We start from the raw sequence: 21125 nt of genomic DNA on the forward strand, positions 1-21125 counted from the left end.
TGCCTGTAGCTCAACAGGTGGACTCTGCTGTCTGCTCTTTCTGATCTTTATAGTTCAAAATTTTTTTGCACTTGGACATCACGTGTTTCAGCACTGTCTTTTAATCAACTCGATAGTGTTTGGCACAGGAAAAGAGTCTAAAGCTCCCTCTTTACCTATGCTCATTCACTATGCCCAGAGGGCTTTTGAGCAACAGTTGGATTGAAAGTGCATTCAGTTGGTCAGTGATAGCCATCCCTGGCAGCGTTCAAGACCAGTTTGGACGAGGCCTTGGGTGATACGGTTTAGTGTGAGGTGTCCCTGCCCATGGTAGGGGGGTTGGAACGAGATGAACCCTAACTATTCTATGATTTTATAATTTCATCAGCTTGTACCTAGAGACTGAAAGAGATCCTAATTGTGGTCGTGCATTGAAAGGATTTCCTTTTTTTGCATCCTTTATGAGAATAGTTCTAGTTTTTTCTAATGTAGGTAAGACTCTAGGTTCACGCTTGGAACCCAACTTGTCTTACTCTAAAAAAAGACTTTTAATAGGTTTCTGCTCTTTGAGGAAATAGAAGTGGTGATTTCTTCTCTGTCACTACTAGACTTCTTCCATGCCGATTATAACAGATATTCACCCAGCAGAGGCTTTTAGTTTGAGCAGTGAAAGGACTCATAGTGTCCTTGCCTATGGCAGGGGAGTTAGAACTGGAGGAGCGTTAAGGTCCCTTCCAACCCAAGCCATTTCATGATTTCTGTGTTTTGTACTGCTACAGGATCTGCAGTATTAGTTACAGCTACTTAGCTGTACAGCTTGCTCCACTTCTGCATTTGTCCTCCTCCCAGAGCTACATGGAGTGTCTTGTCACTTTACTGCAGGGCGCAGAGAGGGACTAGAGCTGATTTTCTGTGCTTTTTAAGTGCCACGTTGGAGAACTAGTGTTGTTGTGCACAGAATTAGGTGATACTGAATAGACTCTTCACTTGTGCCCCCTAATTTGTTGTTTCCTGGCTGTTCAACCAAGACAGTTGCATCCAAATTTGTAGCAGTCCCGTAATGCTCAGTGTTGTGAATGAAGGGAATTGGCACTGTTTGTTGAATGTATAAAGTGAGATGGAAATGAAAAATCCTGGGAGACATTTATGATGATGATGACTTTGATCTGTGTACCTCTTCCACTCAAAAATACCATGTGGTAGTGTGGCAAAATGAGTTTGCATGTACCATTGAACATCTCTGAAGAAAATAAGTACCTTTGAACCTGTTAAAGGCTCAGATAGCATATGGTGAACCAAAAGCACTCTGAATAACTTATCAGAACTATTGAATAACTACCTGTATTGATCATTAAGTGCATGGAGGTCATATTACGTAATACTGTGAAATGAAGCTATCATACATACAAAGCCAACTAAAGTAAGGCTGCCTAAACCACTGTATGCTGAGCATGCTAGATAGAAAGCATTGTGGGTGACTGGTCAAATGTAAGTAACTTGTTCTCTCCTTTTCTTTCTCTCCCCATGCCTCCCCTGTTTCTTTTTCTGGATTGTTGCTATATCTCTGTGGACTTGTTGCTGCAATGGCTCAAATTCATTGTTTTACTGGACTACTTCTGGACCCTCAACACTGAAAATGATGGAAACGTGTTATTTACAAAGTAGCTGTAAGTATTATGTTGATACACATGTATTACAGCTGTTGTGGAAATAAAAGAAGCATTAGCTTAATAGGAGTTGGTTGAAAATCAGGAAGGGATAAAAGTTAAGGGGAAGCTATTCTAAGTTTCAGAAACATGAGATCTCACTTGGTACAGCGATCAGTGCAGTGGAAGTCAGTGCTTCCACAACAAAAGTAAGAAGTAGCTTCTTTGAAAAGCTGTTGGAGGAGTTTAAGAAACTCAATTGCAGGTGTTTTTTTTTTTTTTGGTCTTTTTAGAAATAGCAAATTATGAACAAATTCAGCTGCTTAAAAATGAATATGTTGAAGGCTTCCATTTCAGTTGGTATTGGTATATTGGAAATTGGAATTTGGCATCCAACTTCAGGTTTTGAAAAGGCTTTTTCCTATGGAGTATTAATTGCTTACACTAAATATAGCATTATATCAAGTGTAACACTTCATAGGTATTTCTGGTTAGTAATATTTGTAATTTTATTATCTAAAATTGGTCATGTAAATGCTGTAGACCCACTTAACAGAGGAAAAAACTTGAAAGTTGCCATCTATTCTTGTTAAGCATTTCATGCTCTGTTCTTAAAGTTCTTAGTTGTAAAACTATCCTAAATGTGGAGATACATATGAAGGGGAAGAGACATAAAAATAATATAAAATGAGAATTACATGTCAACCTACTCTTTTAAGCAAAAGATATGTTACCTAGATTTTAGTGAGAGGGTGAGTTGTTTCTGGTAAGCATGACATAAATTAAAAGGTATGTAGGCATTAAAAGATGCAGAGTGACTGATGGTGATTAGATCTTTTACATCTGGTGGGATGGGTAGCAATTGCATGTCCTTAGTAGTTACCAAGTTATATATTATGGCTGAAACCATCACTCTGAGAGAAACAGCACCTCTGTTGCTTTAAATAGAGAGTTGTCTCCAAAAGCATTTTCAGCTTCTCTCTAAAAGAGCTAAACTGTCTTGTCTCATAAGACAATCCATGGACCTGCTGTGATATCAAACACATTTCTAGGATTCTGCTGGAAGAGCAGTTTAAAAGTAGCATGGCCAGTCTCTGCAGGATCACCAGGTTTAGCACAGTGAAGAGCAGGCATTTTAAGCACCTTGACGTTTTCATTAATGTGGTGAGAAGCAGTAATGACTAACATCCAGAATTCCCGCTGTTCCTAGTAGGCAGTATTTTGAATAACTTTTTCACAGTACAAGGGAACTGAATTTTTGATTTTATGGCAGGCTTATTCAAGTGCATGCTGCATTAGTGTAGATGTGGATTTAACATGAAGGCCTTCAGTTGTGCCACCCAGAAGTAAAAATCAAGTTAATCCCCATCATATTGGGGCATTACCACCATGACCCTTGGGAGTACAAGAAAGCTACAATCGTACTAGTTGCCTGTATTTCAAATGGGCATGGAAACAAAGTTGATTTTATTCTAATCTGGTTGTTCTTGTGAATGTTTAAATAACTAATGGAAGCAAAGGAAGAAGTCACAAGCTTTTCTTTTAACTTTTGTATGTGTCTCTTGCCATAGCAACAGAAGAACCTTGAAGGATATGTGGGGTTTGCAAATCTTCCAAATCAGGTTTACCGCAAGTCTGTGAAGAGAGGATTTGAATTCACACTCATGGTAGTAGGTAAGTTTGTTTTGAGTGGAAATTGCTAAAAGTATATTAATGTAGTTCGTAATCTGTGATACTGATTGAGAGAGATATATATATGCACACACACATATGTTTTTTGTATGGTCTTATGAGAAAATCTGGCTTCTAGGCTGGTAAATCTAGAGTGGCTAAAAAGAACGTGTTGTCCAGTATGCAAGTAGATGAGGAAAATAAAGAGAACTGTGTAGTTCATATAGTCTAAGGAAAAAGTGGTGTGGATCTACTCTAAAATGTGACTTGCAAGTATGACAGAATAGAAATAATTTGAACATGGATTTTTATTTGAAGAAAACAATAGAACTGCTTTTACAGTTGAGTGCAACAAGGCAAACTGGCATCCAAAAGTAACATCGGAATCTTTCCTTGTACATAACCAGGCAGCAGGATCCTGTATGTCCTGCACTTCCGTGGCCACAAAACTATGCTACAAAATCAAAGCTTTAATTTAAACAGACCTTCCTAGTTTGTATGGTTATAAAGAAAACCAAATGTAAACAGTATGCTCCCTGTGGACTACAGAGAATGGGAAATTCTTGTTAGGTTGAATGGATAATGCAATGCAGAGCAGTTCATTTAGGCTTCAGTGATGACCCAAAATGACCGCTCTCCTGCTAGGACATCAGACTGCCTTTTTTTTCTCCATTGTTTGAGTTCTTGTATGATAGCAGACTGTTACTAAGGTTGAGTACATATGTATGTATACTGGATATGTGACCCGGTTTTGATATACAGTGATGAATATAATAACTAATAATAATAAATGTTTTATAATAGCCATCTGTCTCTTTGGTAATGTCTACCTTTATCTTTTGTAATTTGATTAGCTTGATAATGCTTTGGTTTGTCATCGCTGCAATGGATGTCTTGTGCAGTCATTATGTATATGTAGCTTGTAACATAACAGTATCATTGGCAGAGCTAGAAATCAAGGTCAAATTGGTGTAAACTCATTGCAGGTCACTTTAGTTTTCTTTAGATTACAAAGTGAATTAGAATTTTAGAATCTGAGGTTGCCTTTTTCTCTGGGGACTTGATTACAGGTCTTTTGTAATCCAGAATCCAAGTACAGAATTCATTGTTTGCTATAAATCTGTATATAACCTTAAAAAAAATTTAATTTTCTGCTACCTGCAGGAGAAAGGGAGGATGGAGGGAGGGAGCTGTCTTCAGTATTATTCCACAGTGGGGTATAAGTTGTACTTCCAAGTTTCATTCTCACAAAAACCAAGTCACTTAAAGCAGAAGCAGTAGATGTAGTGATGTATTAGAACTGGAGGAAGTGTGTGACATTACCTTGGTGTTCTTACGTCTGCCTGTAGTTCAGCCTAATGCAGTTGCATGTAGGAGAACTGTAGAAAATGGTCACTGTTGAGAGGAAAAGTTGGTCCAAAATTAGATTAAAAATGAGTTATTGATCAGAAAATGTTGTTACCAGTTTTAACACTGTTTTACTTAGTACTGAGACTTAATACATTTGTATAGGAATTTCTTATCATTGTCTGGAAATTACTGGGGGTTTGGCAGCAGTTTTATAAGTACATCTAATTGTCTCCTTCCACCCCCAAGTATAGAAGTCAGATACTTGAAAGTGAGTGTTTAACCCAAATGGTGGCTGATCTTTCAGTAATCTGGAGAGGAATGAGAGGAAGAAATTGTTTTATTTACAAGTGATGTGCCTGATAATAATATGCCCTGAAAATTATGCGTATTTTAAATAAGAAGATGGAATAGTTTGTGTATTACTGGTCACTGGTTGGTAATATTGTAATGTGCAGTTAGATTCTTAGAATTATAATTGTTGCTGTGTTCCTCTTTGTAGATGGTGTGTTTTGACTTGTGTCGAGGTCTTTAGCTGACATTGTGATACAGTTCTGTAATAGTAAATTGAATTATTTATAATCTAGTTATTAAAAGTTAAAACTTCAGAATGTAATGCTAATCTGTAAATGGTGGACAGCTGGCTGAGTAAGAATACTGAATGTCTCATCACTTGGAGGTAATCTAAAGTATTCCCTTGCTCTTTCTACTACCAAGCGTCGTGCATGCATAGCTGCTTTTTACTGCACAAGTACTAGTCTGCTTTATTTATAGGCACCTGTTTGTTCTGACATGAAAAACTGGGAAAAACAATGCTTGTAGTTGCTAAACAGGTACAAGGAAGAAAATGAATCATGTTTGGGATCTGGGATCTCTCTCCAGCTGTTTTCAGGCATCTGTGAGGCTTGATATTGCAGCTATGCATTTGTATAGAAACTCTTTTCCAGTTGTTTGTTTAGTCTGGAATAATCAGTTAAACTTAACAGATGTACATAGCATGATACCTGGCTTTTTGGTCTTGAAATGCATAGTATAGAAATTCAGCAGATCCAGCCTGTTAAGGGGGGCTTGCCAGTGCAGTTGTACAGGTGTAGCGACTGCTGTAAAAACAACTCGGTTTTCAGTTTAACTATGTGTGAAAATTGAGGAAGCAGTAAGTACAGCATCCAACAGGTCTGACAGTGTTTCCAGTCAGCATTTTTGCAGGGGGATAGGTCAGTTTTACTGAACTCAATAAAATACTTACTCCCCAGGCTGTTGAGTTACTGTCTTTGCCCTGGAGCTGATGAGGTGGCTTCCTGCCTTCTCTTGTGCCAGTGAAGCTGGAGAGAGGGCTTTTAAATTTGGGTGTGCAGAAGGCCAAGTAGTTGTCGAATAGCCTAGAGCAGGTTCAGGGTGCAGGGATTCCTTCTCTGAGCTGGCTGGGGGCATTGCTTTGGAAGTGGCTTCTTACAGCCATGTGGGGCTTGCTCTTGAAGGCAGAGCTCAGTGAGGTTGCTGTTTTTGAGGCTTAATGCTAGTGATGTCTTTCCTGTAAATATTTGCTAATTTCCAGGTGTTCTGGTATTTACATTAAATGTAACTAATGGGTGAAGTGTTTATAAATGACACACACACACAAATACAAAAAGTTGATGTTAAAATATCCTTTTTATATTTAATGTTTTAAGAACCATTGAAAAGTTAACCTTTAGAGAGTAACTGGAGTTACTCCATAATGTTTAGCCATGATAAACAGTTTAACATTTCTATCTCCTTAACTGTATTTGTTTTCTCTAGGTTGTATGGTTCCTTTTGGTAGTATTTATAAACTTTCCTTAAGAACCTGAAGACCCAAGATAACCCTTTCTTTTCCTTATTGATCAGTTGTCACTGGACATCAATTTGTCTTTAAAAATCTTTGTTGAGACAATGAATTTTGTAGGAATCCTATTCCAGAAGGCTCATCAGTTGTTGAAACCACGCTGCTCCTGAAATGGCTTAGTTTTGTAGAGTAAAAACTAACAAGCACCTCCTCCAAGGGTAAGATATAAAGTAGGCAGAAATATGTGTTAAGCTGAGCTTCATTCTTGATGCTTTCATGAGAAGACTTTTAAATCATGGTTTAAAGTGACTGATCTGAAATACAAAAGCTCACCAGTGGAAAAAAAATGTCAAGTTGGCCTCGGTAGGCTGCTTCCTTCATAACCTTCTGTAATCTCTTAAAAGTATAAGGTAGCTGTCAAAACACTTGAGAACCTAACATAAATATTTGGTCTGTTTGAAACCCAAAGCATATTCTCTGGATATCTCTGCTGTAGAGGCTTTTTGGAGGAAATTATATCCTGAAGTCGGATGCTTAAGAAAAGGGAACTTCCAGCAGGAATACTACCACAGTTACCAGCTCACAGTTAAGGAGAAGCTTAATTGTGACACGGTAGCTGTGTCTGTTTATTAATGTAATTACACTTGCTGAAGTAGTGGGTGTGTTTTTCTCTTTGTTTCAGTGTAATGAGGTGTGGAACAGAGTTGCTTTTCAGCGTGTCTCTTTTCCAAATGCTGAATCAGGAAATCCCTCTTTTGTCCTTGTATTGGTATGACGCTGGGAACGTGGGATTTGAACCAACGCCCAAGGGGATGCAAAGCCGTCATTTCTAAAAATTCTTTTCTCCTATAGACTTTATGTACTTAAAAATAACTATTTAGGGTGGCTTTTCCTAGAGCTGTGTACTTGAAGGCATTTGGGCTTCCTGAGCCTTCTCAGAGGTTGGACTCTTAACGTTTATGTATTTATTTGTTTAAAATTCATCTGATTTGCAAAGTGTAACACACAGTCAAGTGGCTTTCTAGAGGACCTTCCTACACAGCTCCCGTTTGTGAGCAACGCATTGCTAGCTTTGATTCTGAAAAAGCTGTTTTGAAACCTCTCCTATAATCGTCTGTTTTGTTTTCTAATTGTTGCTTTAGCCTCGTAGATCACCTGTAGATTACAACTTAAAGCAAAAACTCATGTGTTAGTATTGTCATAGTGTTTCATTTGTAATTATACAGGCACTCAAATGCTTTGGCCAAACATGGTTGTTTGGCATGGATGCCAAGGAGAGGGCTGTATTTTGCAAGACTGGGAAGCTATGTTAAACAAAAAGCACATATGACTTGAAAATGCTTTTATTGTTCACTGAAGAAAACTTGAACTGGTTTGATACTGGTGTCTCCTGGTGATGGATCATGTTCTGATTTAGAATTACCCCTTTCATTTTCATCAGGTTGCTCTAGTGGAAGGTGTCCCTGCCTGTGGCAGGGGGTTGGAACTGGATGAGCTTTAAGGTCCCTTCCAACCCAAACCGTTCCATGATTCTGTGATCTCTTGCTAGATGCCTGCTGTCATACAAATCTTTGAGTTCTAACAGCTAACCTTATGTACGATGCATTATATTAAAATATTGCTTAGAAAAATTAAGGAAAGTTTTTGTAAAGCTTTGGTGATTTTTGGATTGAAACTCAACTGAACTGCATTTTGGTCAGAGCCTAATTTATCTATGAAAGTTCTTTGTTCCTGGCGATGGTTTTTGAGGGAAGAGCCTTCTCCCTCAGTGTATGGTTGCAAACCCATAATCTGGCAAAATCTGACTGTAAACTAATTGAGCTTTATTTCTTTAAACAGGTGATGATTCTGTTGAAAACATTTTTCTATTTCATGTATCATTTTCATGACAGTCTCATAACAAATAATATGAATTCTTTTACATCCCTCTGTATTTAAAACTGGTTCTCTAATAGAAGTATTCAGGGACTTTTATGAAAACCATCTCATGAGATACTGTGCTCTGCACTGTGTAGGTGTCATCTTCACTGTCTCTTTTTCAAGCTGCGTGGAGTTTTTCATCCTTGCCTACATAATTAATCATGTCATGGTATTAACTGTCTTCAGGCCAGCTGGAACTTTTGCTGTATTTCTAACTGCATAAATTTTATTGCTCTGGGTGGTTTTCCTTACCTTGCCTTACCAGGATTTTATTTGATTCCTAAATAAAAATGTACTTGCTGAATTTGCATGTAAATGTATGCACACATTGACACAAATGCATGCTTACTCTATTGGTATTTAAGCTGTTACAGTATGCTTGCTCACTATGGTGAGATCAGTGTTGGAAGCTGGTTCTTGCTCCTGTTGGTGACAGGTTTGTAGGTCGCAGTTTAACTGAAATGAATAATCTATTGTTTTTTCTTTTTGCTTTATATTAGAATAATTAGTCACTGCATGATGTTCTGGTTATCATAGAATCATGGAATGGTTTGGTTGGAAGGGGCCTTTTAAAGCTGCTTTAGTTTCAGCCCCTTCCCACTTTCCATTAGACCGTTTGTTCCAAAACTCATCCATCCTGGCCTTGAACACCGCCAGGAATGCTCAGATGTGATGGTGTTTAATGTAATGTGTGAACTTAACCACATCTTAGAGAAGGTACCTAACTAGTGGTTATGTTTTACCTCTTAAAGTGGTTATCAGGTGGCCAAAACAGGTTTTTGATTCTGCCTTCAAAAGTGAACAGTTGTCCTGAGCTGTCGTGGTGCATGGGTAGGGTGTGAGCTAGATGTTGTACATCTTGTAAGGAGTGACTTGTTAGAAGTCACTGCTGCTGTTTCTAGTTCCTTAGCCTTTGATGATCAGGTGCCAATTTACTGCAGGACTGTTTTGGGGCAGTCTTTCTACAAGCCTAGAGTAAAATTCAAAGTAGAAATCAGGTTTTTGTGTAGATAAATATACTGTAGGAGTTGAAACCTGGTTCTTTCTTTCTGTTGGCTGAAAATGTCAGGCTTGCTGCTGCATCAAGGTGCAGACAGCCTCATGAATGACTAGGTGACTATTGCAACCAAAGTGATATTCTTGGCTGGAGTATTTGTGGTCTATATCTCTAACTGTACTAAAGCCACTGTGGCCCATTAGTTGTGAATCTTCTGATTCAATGTGCGTGTTTTCCCTTTGGCTGATTTTGCAATAGTTCAGATCTTCACTGTGAATCCATTTGAAGCTGTTAGATTTGCTTCTTTTTCCCTGTGTTTTTCCGTACGTAGTATGGTTACATGGTTCTGGGTTTTGGATGTTTTCTGTTGAGCTTCTGAACAGATTCAGTGTCAAGTTAGAGTTGATACCATATTCCTGTCTGCAATTTCTTTTATGAAAGCGAATGAGCATCTTCCAAGAAGAGTTTTTCTCATTTGTTTTCTGGTGTAGTCTGATGTTTTTTCCAGTCACCATATTATGATGTTTAAGTCAGCAAATTTAAACTTCTTAGTGGTTGGAGGCAAAGCTGTTTGATCAAGCTAGTTTTTCTGTCTGAGTTTCTATCAGCCTTTACTTCCATCCCAGTTTTTCACTGTAGGTAGTTTTGTCACGCATACCAAGACCACAAATGGAAGAGCCCTTACACTCTGTCTTGGAATTATGCTAAATTTCTGTCAGTGTTGGTATAAGCTGTATTAAGTGTGTAATGATACTGTTCAATGTAGTTCCTTCCCTATATTAAGCTTGAAGTGAAAGCTTTTTGGAGGGTGCTGATCTCCCAATTTCACAAGCAGTTCTGGTTTGTATCACTGAAATACTGACCTCCATTGCCGATGAGGTTTTAAGCCAGTGAAAAACATGCTCACTCAGTAGTCTGAAAGCAGTTGCTGGATGTTTGTGGAGCACTTTGCAGCACAAGCATTGCTTGAAGATGAAGAACTGTGAAACAAACCACTGCTGAAAAATACAATTATCAGCTAAAGAGCTGGGGACACTGGATAAGCTGGAATGGCATGGAGCAGCAAAGGGGCTTCATTGCACACACACGTGGGTGATGATTGTTGTTACTGCCTTTATCCACATTGCCCAGGTCTCCTGTCCTTCAAGGTAGAAATACTGTGCTTTATATTCAGAAGCATGGTAGGGGATCACTTATTTTAGAAGCACGTGGCATCAACCTTCAGTTTGTTCCAGGGCTTTGGAACTTGCTCTCCTTGATCTAGTCTCGTTGAAGACCTGTATTTTTTGACCTTAAATGTTAACTTGCCAGTGATACAACAAAATGTTCTGTTCTGCTGTGATGGAGATGCCTGTTATTAAGACTCTGGTTGTTGCCAGTCAGACCAACAGTTCATTAAATTAAAGGATTTTAATTTAGCTGGATTTGTACTCTTATGGAATAACCTGTTTTTTGTTACAAATAAGGTAGTCTCAGGAATATTCTGCAGTTGGTTTATGAAAGATCTGAATGGTTCTGCTGTGATACAGTATTTGGTAAAGAGCTAGTTAAGCTTTCATCTGTATGTATCTCCTCAGCCCCTGTAATGCAAATCTGTAAAATACTTACTTTATATCTCTATTAAACTGTGTTTGATTTGCCTTCACATCCACCTGACTTTTCTGATGAGGAGGTACCATTGAAGTTAGTGCCCCACACTGCAGAGTTAAAAGGGAATCGTAAGGCTTCTGAAAGTTAACTTTGTTGTATTTCTTGGAAGTCGGCAGTTCTCTTTTACCATCTGTTCTCCCTTGGTTTAAGGTATGAGAAAGTTTATTGTCAGTTTCCGGTTATTTTGTGCTTCACTGTTTTCCTTACTAGCTATTGATGTCTGAAAATGCTTTCCATGACAAGTGGGCCAGTCTCAAAGAGGCCTTTGAGCAATGAATGTAATACCCTTTAGTACAAATACCATTGTCATCATGTAGGATGGCAAAAGTAAATACCAGAAGGAGCTCTTTAAAAGAGCTGAAGACAAGCTTTACTCTGAACATCAGTTTTCTTGGTTGGGCTGTGGATAGTGTGTGATGTTGTTCTGCTTACTGACCTGTGGAGAGGTCAGCAACATAAAATAGTGTTCAGGTTTAATTGTAATTCTTTTTAGGGTAGTTTCCCTTCTGAAATTATTACCTTTTGGTCACCAGAATTCTAATCTCTTATCTCTAGACCTCTGGCAAAACACTAGAGGAATGTAGAAACCTTTGAGGTGGTTGCACAGGTTTGGGGCTAACCCAAGCAGCAGAGCTGAAGACAGGAGGAGAAATTGTATCGTCTCTTTGCAGATGTTTAGTACATGATGTTCCTTGCCCTGGAAAGCCCAAAGGTAACCTTGGTAGTATGAGTCATAGAATCACAGTCTGGTTTGGGTCGGAAGGGACCTTAAAGCTCTTCCAGTTCCAACCCCTGCCATGGGCAGGGACACCTTCCACTAGAGCAGCTTGCTCCAAGCCCCTGTGTCCAACCTGGCCTTGAGCACTGCCAGGGATGGGGCAGCCACAGCTTCTCTGGGCACCCTGTGCCAGCGCCTCAGCACCCTCATACTGAAGGACTTTTTCTTTACTATGTCTTCTGATGTAGAGAGAAAGTGTTTAAACAAAATCCCAACCACCTTGTTTCCATGTACTCTGAAGCCCATGTGACGGGACTAATACCAGGGTTAGTCTGAGCAGGATGAGCAAAGCCAAGTATGTTCCACAGCATTGCCATCTGTGGTCTGTTGGTGAGCTTTACTAAAACCCTGGTAAAGTCACAGCTTGAAGAGCACTGCTTGCTGCTACACCAAATTCCCTCCTGCATGTTGATTACTGTGTCAATGAAAATAGCATTTTATATTCACTGGCTCTGTAAAGTTGTGCAGGGATTTTTCCATTTTCATTCTTTTATGGTCTGGGGTGTCTATAGTACATAAAGCCTTCATTTGAATTATTATTTCAAGGGCATATGTTGTATCCAAATTCTTCCTGAGTAGCTGAAACTAAAAAACTAAACCAGTTCCCCTTCAGGGAAATATCTTCTCTTCTTTATTTTGGAGAATCAGTCCCTGTTTCTGCTGGGATATGTGTAGAGCTTAATCCAGTCATGCACATCACTCATTAATTCACTTAATAGATGAACACAGTCTAGTGGTTGGAGAGCTAAATCCACGGGCTCTTCTTATGAGGAAATACCTACTGCTTTTCAAATGTAGCCCTATACACTTTGGTCCTTTTATCTGTTGGTCTTGAGCTCTAATACTGATGTCTTTCTATGATCAAATGTGTTTAGTGACTGAATGCAAAGTAATGAGTTGAGATGTTGATGATGGGGGCAAATTTTAACCATAACTATTCCTTGAATTGCAACAATTTAATTATTACAGTCATTTCAATTATACAGTAAGTAAAAGGGTGTGACTTTTATAAGCTCATGAACTGTGGTTTGAACTGAGGGCAGTGTCCAAACTTTTATTTGGCTGTGAAGGTATCTGCTTTGGGTTATTTATGTCAAATGGCAAGCATTCAGTTAACTGAATGAAACAAAACTGACTTGGAGGAAGTATTTATGAACTCTGCAGATACTTGGGCTGTTTGAGGTTCTACTCAAAACCTATCTTCTGCTTCAAGTAACAGTAAAAGCATTTATTCTACAACTAATTGCAAAACATTTTAATACACCTGTCTAATTAGAAAGGGGTTGACACCTACACGTTTAGAGATCCATATGGATGAGATGCTGCATAGGAGTCTTGACTATTCAGCTTTCTCATGTTACCATTTAGGTGGATTCACTTTGTCTCAAGAAAGGCTAAACTGTAACAGTGCTTTTATGCCTTTTCAACCAGAAGTAGAGCTCAGGAAGATGGAAAATGCTGATTGTTTGAAAGGACTCTGGAATTTTTATGGATCTAATACCCTTTAGAATTTGGCTGTATTTGTGTCCTAACATCTTTGCACTTGCTAATCAGGTGAAGGTAGGCCATTCACAGTATCTGGTTAATGAGAAACTGATTAAATAGGGTTACCTCAGACAGAAATTAGTGTTCAATTAAATTGCACACAATCACAGTTCTTGTTTGAATGACTCTAATTTGAATATGCAGAATGTGAAGACCTTTGTCAATGCATGTCTCTATTAATGAAGTCTAACAGAAAAGATCATACATGAGTAAACCTGTAGTTGATTATCTTATTCCTTTAGCATTGTAAAACTCATGTTATTGTGTCATTTTTTTGTGCCGTTGAGAAAGCAGGGTAAGAAAGGCTTCCCTGGTACTAGTGAGTAAGATGAGCTGATGGCAGATGCAGAGAATTTTTTCAGCTTATTCAAGTACAGTTATGTTTGCCAATATTGTGTGCTTCCCAATTCCCTCAACTGCTGCTGTCAGCTTAAAAATAGAAAAAAAAAGGGAATTTTTTTGGAAAAAACCTGGGAACGTTGATTATAGTTAATATTTAAATAAATCATTTATTACAATGAAGTAAGAATAAAAAAGCCCAACAACAGTGCTTCATAAAGATCACAGAATACCAGACTGGTTTTGGGTTGGAAGGGACCTTAAAGCTTCTCCAGCTCCAACCCCTGCCACAGGCAGGGACCCCTTCCACTAGAGCAGCTTGCTCCAAGCCCCTGTGTCCAACCTGGCCTTGAGCACTGCCAGGGATGGGGCAGCCACAGCTTCTCTGGGCACCCTGTGCCAGCGCCTCAGCACCCTTCCAGGGAAGAGCTTCTGCCTAAGAGCTCATCTCAGTCTCCCCTCTGGCAGGTTAAAGTCATTCTCCCCTTGAGCTGTCATGTTGTGTTCTGTAGTTGTTTGCCTGTTCCTAAGTGGTTTAACTTAGATGTATCTTTCTACGATGAATCTTTCCTGGCTCTGTCTTGTGGTGTTGGGGAGGTATTGCATAACTTTGTGCTGTTGGTATTTGTGCTTTATGGAATGTTCCCTCTTGAGAAGTTGCCCTCTCTCTCCAGGTAAGCAGTTAGAGGCTTAATTTACATTTTCATCCAGGTACTTGACTGTAAAACTTTGAATTCTCCAGAACCACTTTCCCATCTAATCAATAATAAACTGGTGGGATTTGCTTTTTCTTGGTGGCTGTAGGTTTTCAGTAAGGAGGAGAAAGCTGTTTTCTGTTTGCCCAGCTACTGAGACCTAGACCCTTGCAGCTCCGCTGGAAGAGTCTGTATTTCCTAGAAGTCGCATGACGTTTAGAAACTCCTAGTTTTCTTCAGGTAGGCACATTGTTCTGACAGCATTCATTGCCAGTGTAGATGAAGCTTGAGGATGGCTTTTCTTGGATAAGAATCTGAGAGCTTGTAGCACTTTTAACTCTACAGAAAACAGAGATTAGCTTTGACATAGTTAGGAATGCTGCAGATTATGGTATCTTTCAGAGCAGTAGGCGTGTGTGCCAAATTGAGGTTGGCAGAATGTTTCCACTCCTGAGTTTTCCCCCTGAAGTATCTTATGTTTTTATAATACCCCTTTTTTCACAAAAGATATTTCTGGTCATATCCTAGTACTGACAGTATGTCCAAACGACGTGAACCCCTCAATACATGTTACCTATTTATTATGAAGAGGAATCGATAAGCAGAAGCTGTTCCCTGTGAGGGTGCTGAGGCACTGGCACAGGGTGCCCAGAGAAGCTGTGGCTGCCCCATTCCTGGCGGTGTTCAAGGCCAGGTTGGATAGAGCCTTGAGCAAGCTGCTGTAGTATGAGGCATCCCTGGCCATGGCAGGGGGTTGGAACTGTATGATCTTAAGCTCCTTTCCAACCATAACCAGTCTGTGATTACATAATCAATGCATTGCTTCTTTTAGTTGTAACGAGCTGCATTCTCAGTTTGCTGTGTAAGATTCCTGTCCTTTTGCTTTTTTGTGTGAAACCTCTGCATAGCTGAAGTTATATGATAGGTATCAAATCCTTTTACGAAAGGATTAAAAAAAAGCTTTAAAAAAGACTCAGCTGGGTTTTCTTGGTACAGTGAGAAGCTTTTAAATGAGGTGGTTTCTGTAAAAGAAACCCCAGGAGAAATAAACAACTGATAGCTTTTTATTTTCCAGCTAAGAAGACTCAGATAACTAAGAAGACTGCCTTTGTTTCTTATAGATCATCATGTATGACTTGTTAGTTAAATTGTGCCTTGATTATGCTTATTCTTCTGAGAATGGAAGATCAAGGGCTGTGTCTTCCTTGCCTTTCTACCTGCTCTGTTCAAGCTGCTGTGTCATGGCAGTGCAGTTGAGTATATTTAGCACCCTTTCATGTCCAGTAAATTCTAATGCTCTTGTTTCTGATGTTTCAGGCTGCAGCTTTTTTTGTTCAAGTACTTTGGACCCTTTCCGGAAGGCTTTTTATTACTTACTGTTCAAACCCATCTTTAGCTCTTTCCACAGATTTTAACAAAGTGACTGCATATGTCAAAACATATGTACAGCTTTAGAGTTTTCTGCTTCTAGAAGGAAGCAAAAGCTGTGGTTCTTGAAGCTATTCTGGGAGAAAGTGAGGACTTGATCTGCTGAGTGTGAAGGTGGGAAAAATACTGAAGGGGAATGGGAAAATGAGAGACAAACTCCTTGTATTGCTGCTTAAGCTTGAGATGTAAATTCTGATTTGCAAAAATAATTAGTAAATGAATTTCCGTGGGTAAAAAGGTAGAAAAATACATCTAGAACAGATATTCCTGCTGCCCTCTCAGTTTAAAGCCCACAGTTCAGATTTAGCACAGGGTACTTCTGGGGAAGTGGGAGCTGTGTGGCTGGCTGCTGGTGAGGTGGTCAGGGACAGCGGGGAACTGGGCTTCATGGGGAAGTTCCCTTGGTCAGGTCTGCTAGCAGAGGTGAATTTGAGTTTGGCTTCTTTCAGTATGCCATGAGAGGTTGTCACACCCAATACCCACAAGGGTTTCTCTTACCTCAGACCCACTGAATACCACGGCTTTTTGTCATCTCTCTTTGAGGTGACTAAGTCCTTGTAAATGAGTTTGAGGACACATTGGAATCACACAGTTGAGTGAGGTAGAGGTGGTATACCGTGTTTCTCTGAAAGGTAGGGTAAATGAGATGCCGCTTAACTTATTAAAAAGCAGATCTGCTGGGGAAACTTGTCTGGCTGAGTCTGGTGGGTACCATGCCTGGGTTGTTGTGCAGACATTCTGTTCACAATTAATGCAATTGCTGATGTTCCACTGAAGCTTTGGGAATTGTTCTGAATATTGTACCATGGGGCCTTTTTGTAAGCATCAGTTCTTCATCCCTCTTTCGTCAGAAACTTTCTTGCCATTTTTGTTACATGTGAGCTCATTGGGTGTTCCCTCTTGAAGGCTTACATGTGTTTTTTGTCCTGCCCTTTCTGTCCTTGAAGTATCACTAAGTGTATTCATTAATCCTCTGGGTAAATCTGTGTTTTCCTCACTTACATGATTCATGTTTAACAAAGACCACTTATAGCCTTAAAAATTAAGTGCAGAGTTGGCTCTTGCACAGATGTGGTGGTCCATTTGTTCCTGGTCTGAGCCATGCTGTGGATCCATGGATACTCCCCTTCTCGCTTTTTGCCTTGTAGCTTGTTGAGAGCCTGGGTCAGTTTACTGGCTTCAGAGAGGGTGTTTGGCACAACGCTTTAATCTGAAGCCTCCATCTAAAACTGTAGATCATCATAAGTCAGCTGCATCCAGAACAGCAGGTCACTGTTGTTTTACTTTCAGAGTCTAGCATGGCTGAGGATAATGCAGAGGAATACACGGAAGCCATTCTGAAGCTCTGGTGATAGAGACCATCAGTATAGGAATATGGACTTTTTAGCTTTTTCCTAAAGAAAACCTCGATATGGACATTATGGGTTTGTGTTTTGGCTTTTTTCTTCTTTTGAAGAGTCTTGCAAAGCAGCAAAGAAAACTTTGTTTCCCAATGGAGAAGAAGTTTTACCCTGTCTGTATTCCCTGCTGGCCATAGAGTTTATGCATAGTGCTTATGACTTGTACTGTGTTGATAATTTAACTGCTCAAGCTTGTCGAAACCACTCTAGCTTGCTTTTCAGAGCAAGCTTCTTGGTATCTCTGTTCTAAGCCTGCTAATTAGCAGTTAGCAGTGGTCATAAATCAAAACCAAGCACTGTTTGTGTATGCTGTGAACAGGATGAATTAATGGAGCTTTCTGTGTTGATACATGCGTGTTTTCCTTGGCACATCTTGTTTGAGGGTGTATGAACTGTAGTAGCTCTTTAATGTCAGTCCTTCTCAGTTCAATGCACTGAAGTTCTAAAATAGCATTTTATCTATGTTTTGAGTCCAGTTTTTGGAAAGAAGTGAATGAAAGATAAGAACAACTTTAAAGCTGTAGTGTTGTGTGGAGGGGTCTTGGTTGGTTGGGTTTTGGGATTTTCAGTAATACTGATTTATTTAGCTTATATAAAGCTTGTACAAAAAGGGTTCTTGAATATGCTGGTTTCTGTGAAGTTTTATGGGATGTGATCCATAATTTATAATACATTCCAGGTAGGAGGATGTTTGCTATGTCCTGTGCCATCCTTTGTCTTCAGAAGTGAGAGGACAGACACTGAATTCAGTTTTCTCCCCTATGATCCAGAGGTGCTAAGTTCACATTTTTATGTACTTATCAAAATACTACTAAAACCAGCCTAACCATATTCTGCAGCTTGTTGCTGCCTGGGTCAGCAGGCTAGCGCTAGAGCTGTAAATAAAATATATTTGGTGGGTTATTCTTCAAGTACTTTCAAATGAATGAAGCCACGTGTTCAAGTGTTCAAGGCAGGTTAGACTGGGCTTGGAGCAGCCTGCTCTAGTGGAAGGTGTCCTTGCCCATGGCAGGGGGTTGGAACTGGATGAACTTTAAGATCCCTTCCAACTCTAACCATTCTATGATATTGATGAATTATATTCCCCCTCCTTCCCCCATTTGTTTCCATGTGTGACATTTGAGGGTGATCAGTTAAGCACAAAGAAGCACACAGAAACATAGTTATGTCTGTAGTAGGCTTGAGGGGCTTCCAAATTTTGCTAAGTAAAGGCCAATAATTGTAATGATTTTTAAGATTAAGAAGTTGACCAATAGCAAAAAGAAACCAGTGAAAATTTGTTTAGAACCTAATCATTAGTAAAGATGTGACCAAGTATTTTGTGCTTCTGTGCAAATGCTGTGAAATTATTGTAGCTTTGAAGAAAAAAATGCAATGCTAGAGTATCTTGTGTCTGCTGTTAGGGGCACTGTGGCTGAAAATAGCCTTTAGATTTCTCCCTGGGCTGTGGACGTTACTGTTGTCCGATCACTTTAAAGATCTTAATGTAGCTCTGTGTGGGCTACGTGTATTTAAATAAAGAATAATTAAAAAACAGTCTATACCTTGGGACTGGGAGAAGCTGTCCAGGTCCCTTGGTGGTCTCTCTCACTCCTGGTAATTCGCTCTTTTAAGCATGGCAGTGAGAAGCCTTTCAAATTGCAAAACACTGTCCTGATACAGATTGTAGTGCTGCATCTCCAGTGGAGGTGCAGGAGGATGTTGTGAAACATAACTCTGGTGTAAAGGGAGCAAGTTATGGCCAGTTATGAATAAATCTGCTGGTCATTGCAGTACCTGAGTTATCCCTGGAGCGATTTTGGCCCATAATTCAGATAAAGCATTAGTAGAGATGGGTTGGGGGGGGTGGTGGAATTTTTCATGGAAATTTGGATGTAAAGATGATGTTTTGCCCTGGTGATAGTGACAACCTTGATCATTATTTTTACAGTATAGATGGGTTTAGATCAAACTGTAAGAAGTGGTTGACCTGAAACACATAATGTAAAGAGGAAGTTTGTTGTTGTTCAGGGTGAGTTTATTTTGGGAAGGAATATTCTTGGGAGAGCATATTGATGCTTCACTGTAGCACAGCTCACTCCAGCAGAGAAATTTGCTGAAGTCTAACTCTTGCCTAAAACCATTTTCCACAGCTTTCTGATTGATTTTTCTGTAGGACTATTTCATTCCAGTGTAATTGGATGCTGGGATGACTAGTACTGCCCTCCCACTATGATACTCTATTTAGGACTCTGTCCTTCCTTTCTCTCTGATTAGTCTGTGTGGCTTAAGTGCTTCACTGTCAAGAAGTTTTGTGCAGGAGCAGCATAGATTTGGGCTGCTATGTATAGCTGTCATTTTCAGATATACCTAGCAGTTTAGTTTTCAGTTTTATTCACATTTCCTTGTACTTTCTGAAGACTTGACAACTTTCTTTTCTTCTATTTCCCTTCATCCTAACCCCAGGTTTTCCATCAATTCTGGTTTTTGCTTCTGTGCTGGTTTACTTTCTGTTCGAGACACCCTAGTGCAACACAAAAGAAGCTCCATGAACATGCACTGAGGGCTGGAGCAGCTCTGCTATGGAGAGCTGGTCTGGTCCAGCCTGGAGAAGAGAAGGCCCCTTAAGGGGGGACCTTAGAGCAGCTCCAGTGCTTAAAGGGGCTACAAGAAACCTGGAGAGGGGCTTTGGATAAGGGCCTGTAGGGACAGGCCAAGGGGAATGGCTTTAACCTGCCCGAGGGGAGACTGAGATGAGCTCTTAGGCAGAAGCTCTTCCCTGTGAGGGTGCTGAGGCGCTGGCACAGGGTGCCCAGAGAAGCTGTGGCTGCCCCATCCCTGGCAGTGTTCAAGGCCAGATTGGACAGAGGGGCTTGGAGCAAGCTGCTCTAGTGGAAGGTGCCCCTGCCTGTGGTAGGGGTTGGAGCTGGAGGAGCTTTAAGGTCCCTTCCAACCCAAACTATTCTATGATTTTGTAACTACTGAATCTGCTGGCTTCATCCTTTCAATTCACAGTCTTTTAGACCTTCATTTTTGTGTTCTTGACTTGGCTGTCATCTTGCCTTTACTTTTGAAAACAGAGCTCCCAGTAACACTGGATATAAAAGTGCAAAAAATTGCCATGGTAGGTTGTTGTTTTGTTGGTTTTTTTTTTTTCACCATAATAAGGTTGAACAATAAGGGATGTTACTGAAACTGCAGAAATTGTCCATCCCCATTCCCTGCTTCTACAAGGATGTGCTACACAGTGACCTATTTTAGCCGTAGCATTTGGAAACATCTAGAAAGGAGCCAGGCTTGCATCTTCCTTTTCAAAGTGACTAGAATCAGTGTCAGTCCCTTGGTGGTCACTCCCTCAGCCATGACTCTGTTTTGCCGTTCCTTACCTCATCTGGCTGCCTTTTTCTCCCCTATCGATACTAGTGGATTTCCTTGATGTGGCTCTTTTTCCACTGACCGACCTGATGTGGTGAACTGTCTATTTCTAGTCCTCCTTCCATCATTTTAATGTTGGTACATCTGTAACACGTCCAGCATGAAGTTACCGCTGGAAAATAACTAGAGCTGCTGTCTCCAAGGTTGCTGGTTCCTTTGAGAGGTTTCCCATCCGAATATGGCAAGGATGATGAGTGTCATGGATGTTAATGGATAAAACACACATAGAACCTTGTTTTTAATGTGGCACCAGAGTCACTATTAAACTTGCTTATTTCAAGGTTTGTGTGTAATTTAGCTTTTGTTTCCCTAGCTTTTCAGTCATTGCACACCTTTAAATACTGTGAAATTGAAATTACTGTTTCACTTCAGGATTGAGTGCTTGTCAGCTGCTTTTCCTAAACCAGGTTGAGGGTACTTGTGTAAAAATAAGACTTGAGTACTTTTCATTGGGAAGCAAAAAAACCCCAACACCTCGAACCCAGACCGACCCCCAAAACTTGAAGGGTTTT

General features: G+C 39.9%; 1 protein-coding gene across 2 annotated transcripts in view; it reads left to right on the forward strand.

The window, feature by feature from the left end:
• Positions 1-1530: 1530 nt before the first annotated feature.
• The window catches only part of SEPTIN7 (septin 7), a 54973-nt gene continuing 35378 nt past the window's right edge, over positions 1531-21125 (forward strand). The window contains exons 1-2 of one of the 2 annotated variants that reach the window (XM_061442993.1): positions 1531-1646; positions 3197-3299. In XM_061442993.1, the coding sequence (XP_061298977.1) occupies positions 3290-3299 (10 nt within the window). In that variant the 5' untranslated portion in view covers positions 1531-1646; positions 3197-3289. The remainder of the gene's footprint in view (positions 1647-3196; positions 3300-21125) is intronic. The other variant, XM_061442994.1, reaches the window with a different exon arrangement.

Source organism: Pezoporus flaviventris, unplaced genomic scaffold (assembly GCF_033815535.1).
Source record: "Pezoporus flaviventris isolate CSIRO_AGI_PZ_B2104156 unplaced genomic scaffold, CSIRO_AGI_Pfla_v1 ptg000267l, whole genome shotgun sequence".
NCBI classification, from domain to species: domain Eukaryota; kingdom Metazoa; phylum Chordata; class Aves; order Psittaciformes; family Psittacidae; genus Pezoporus; species Pezoporus flaviventris.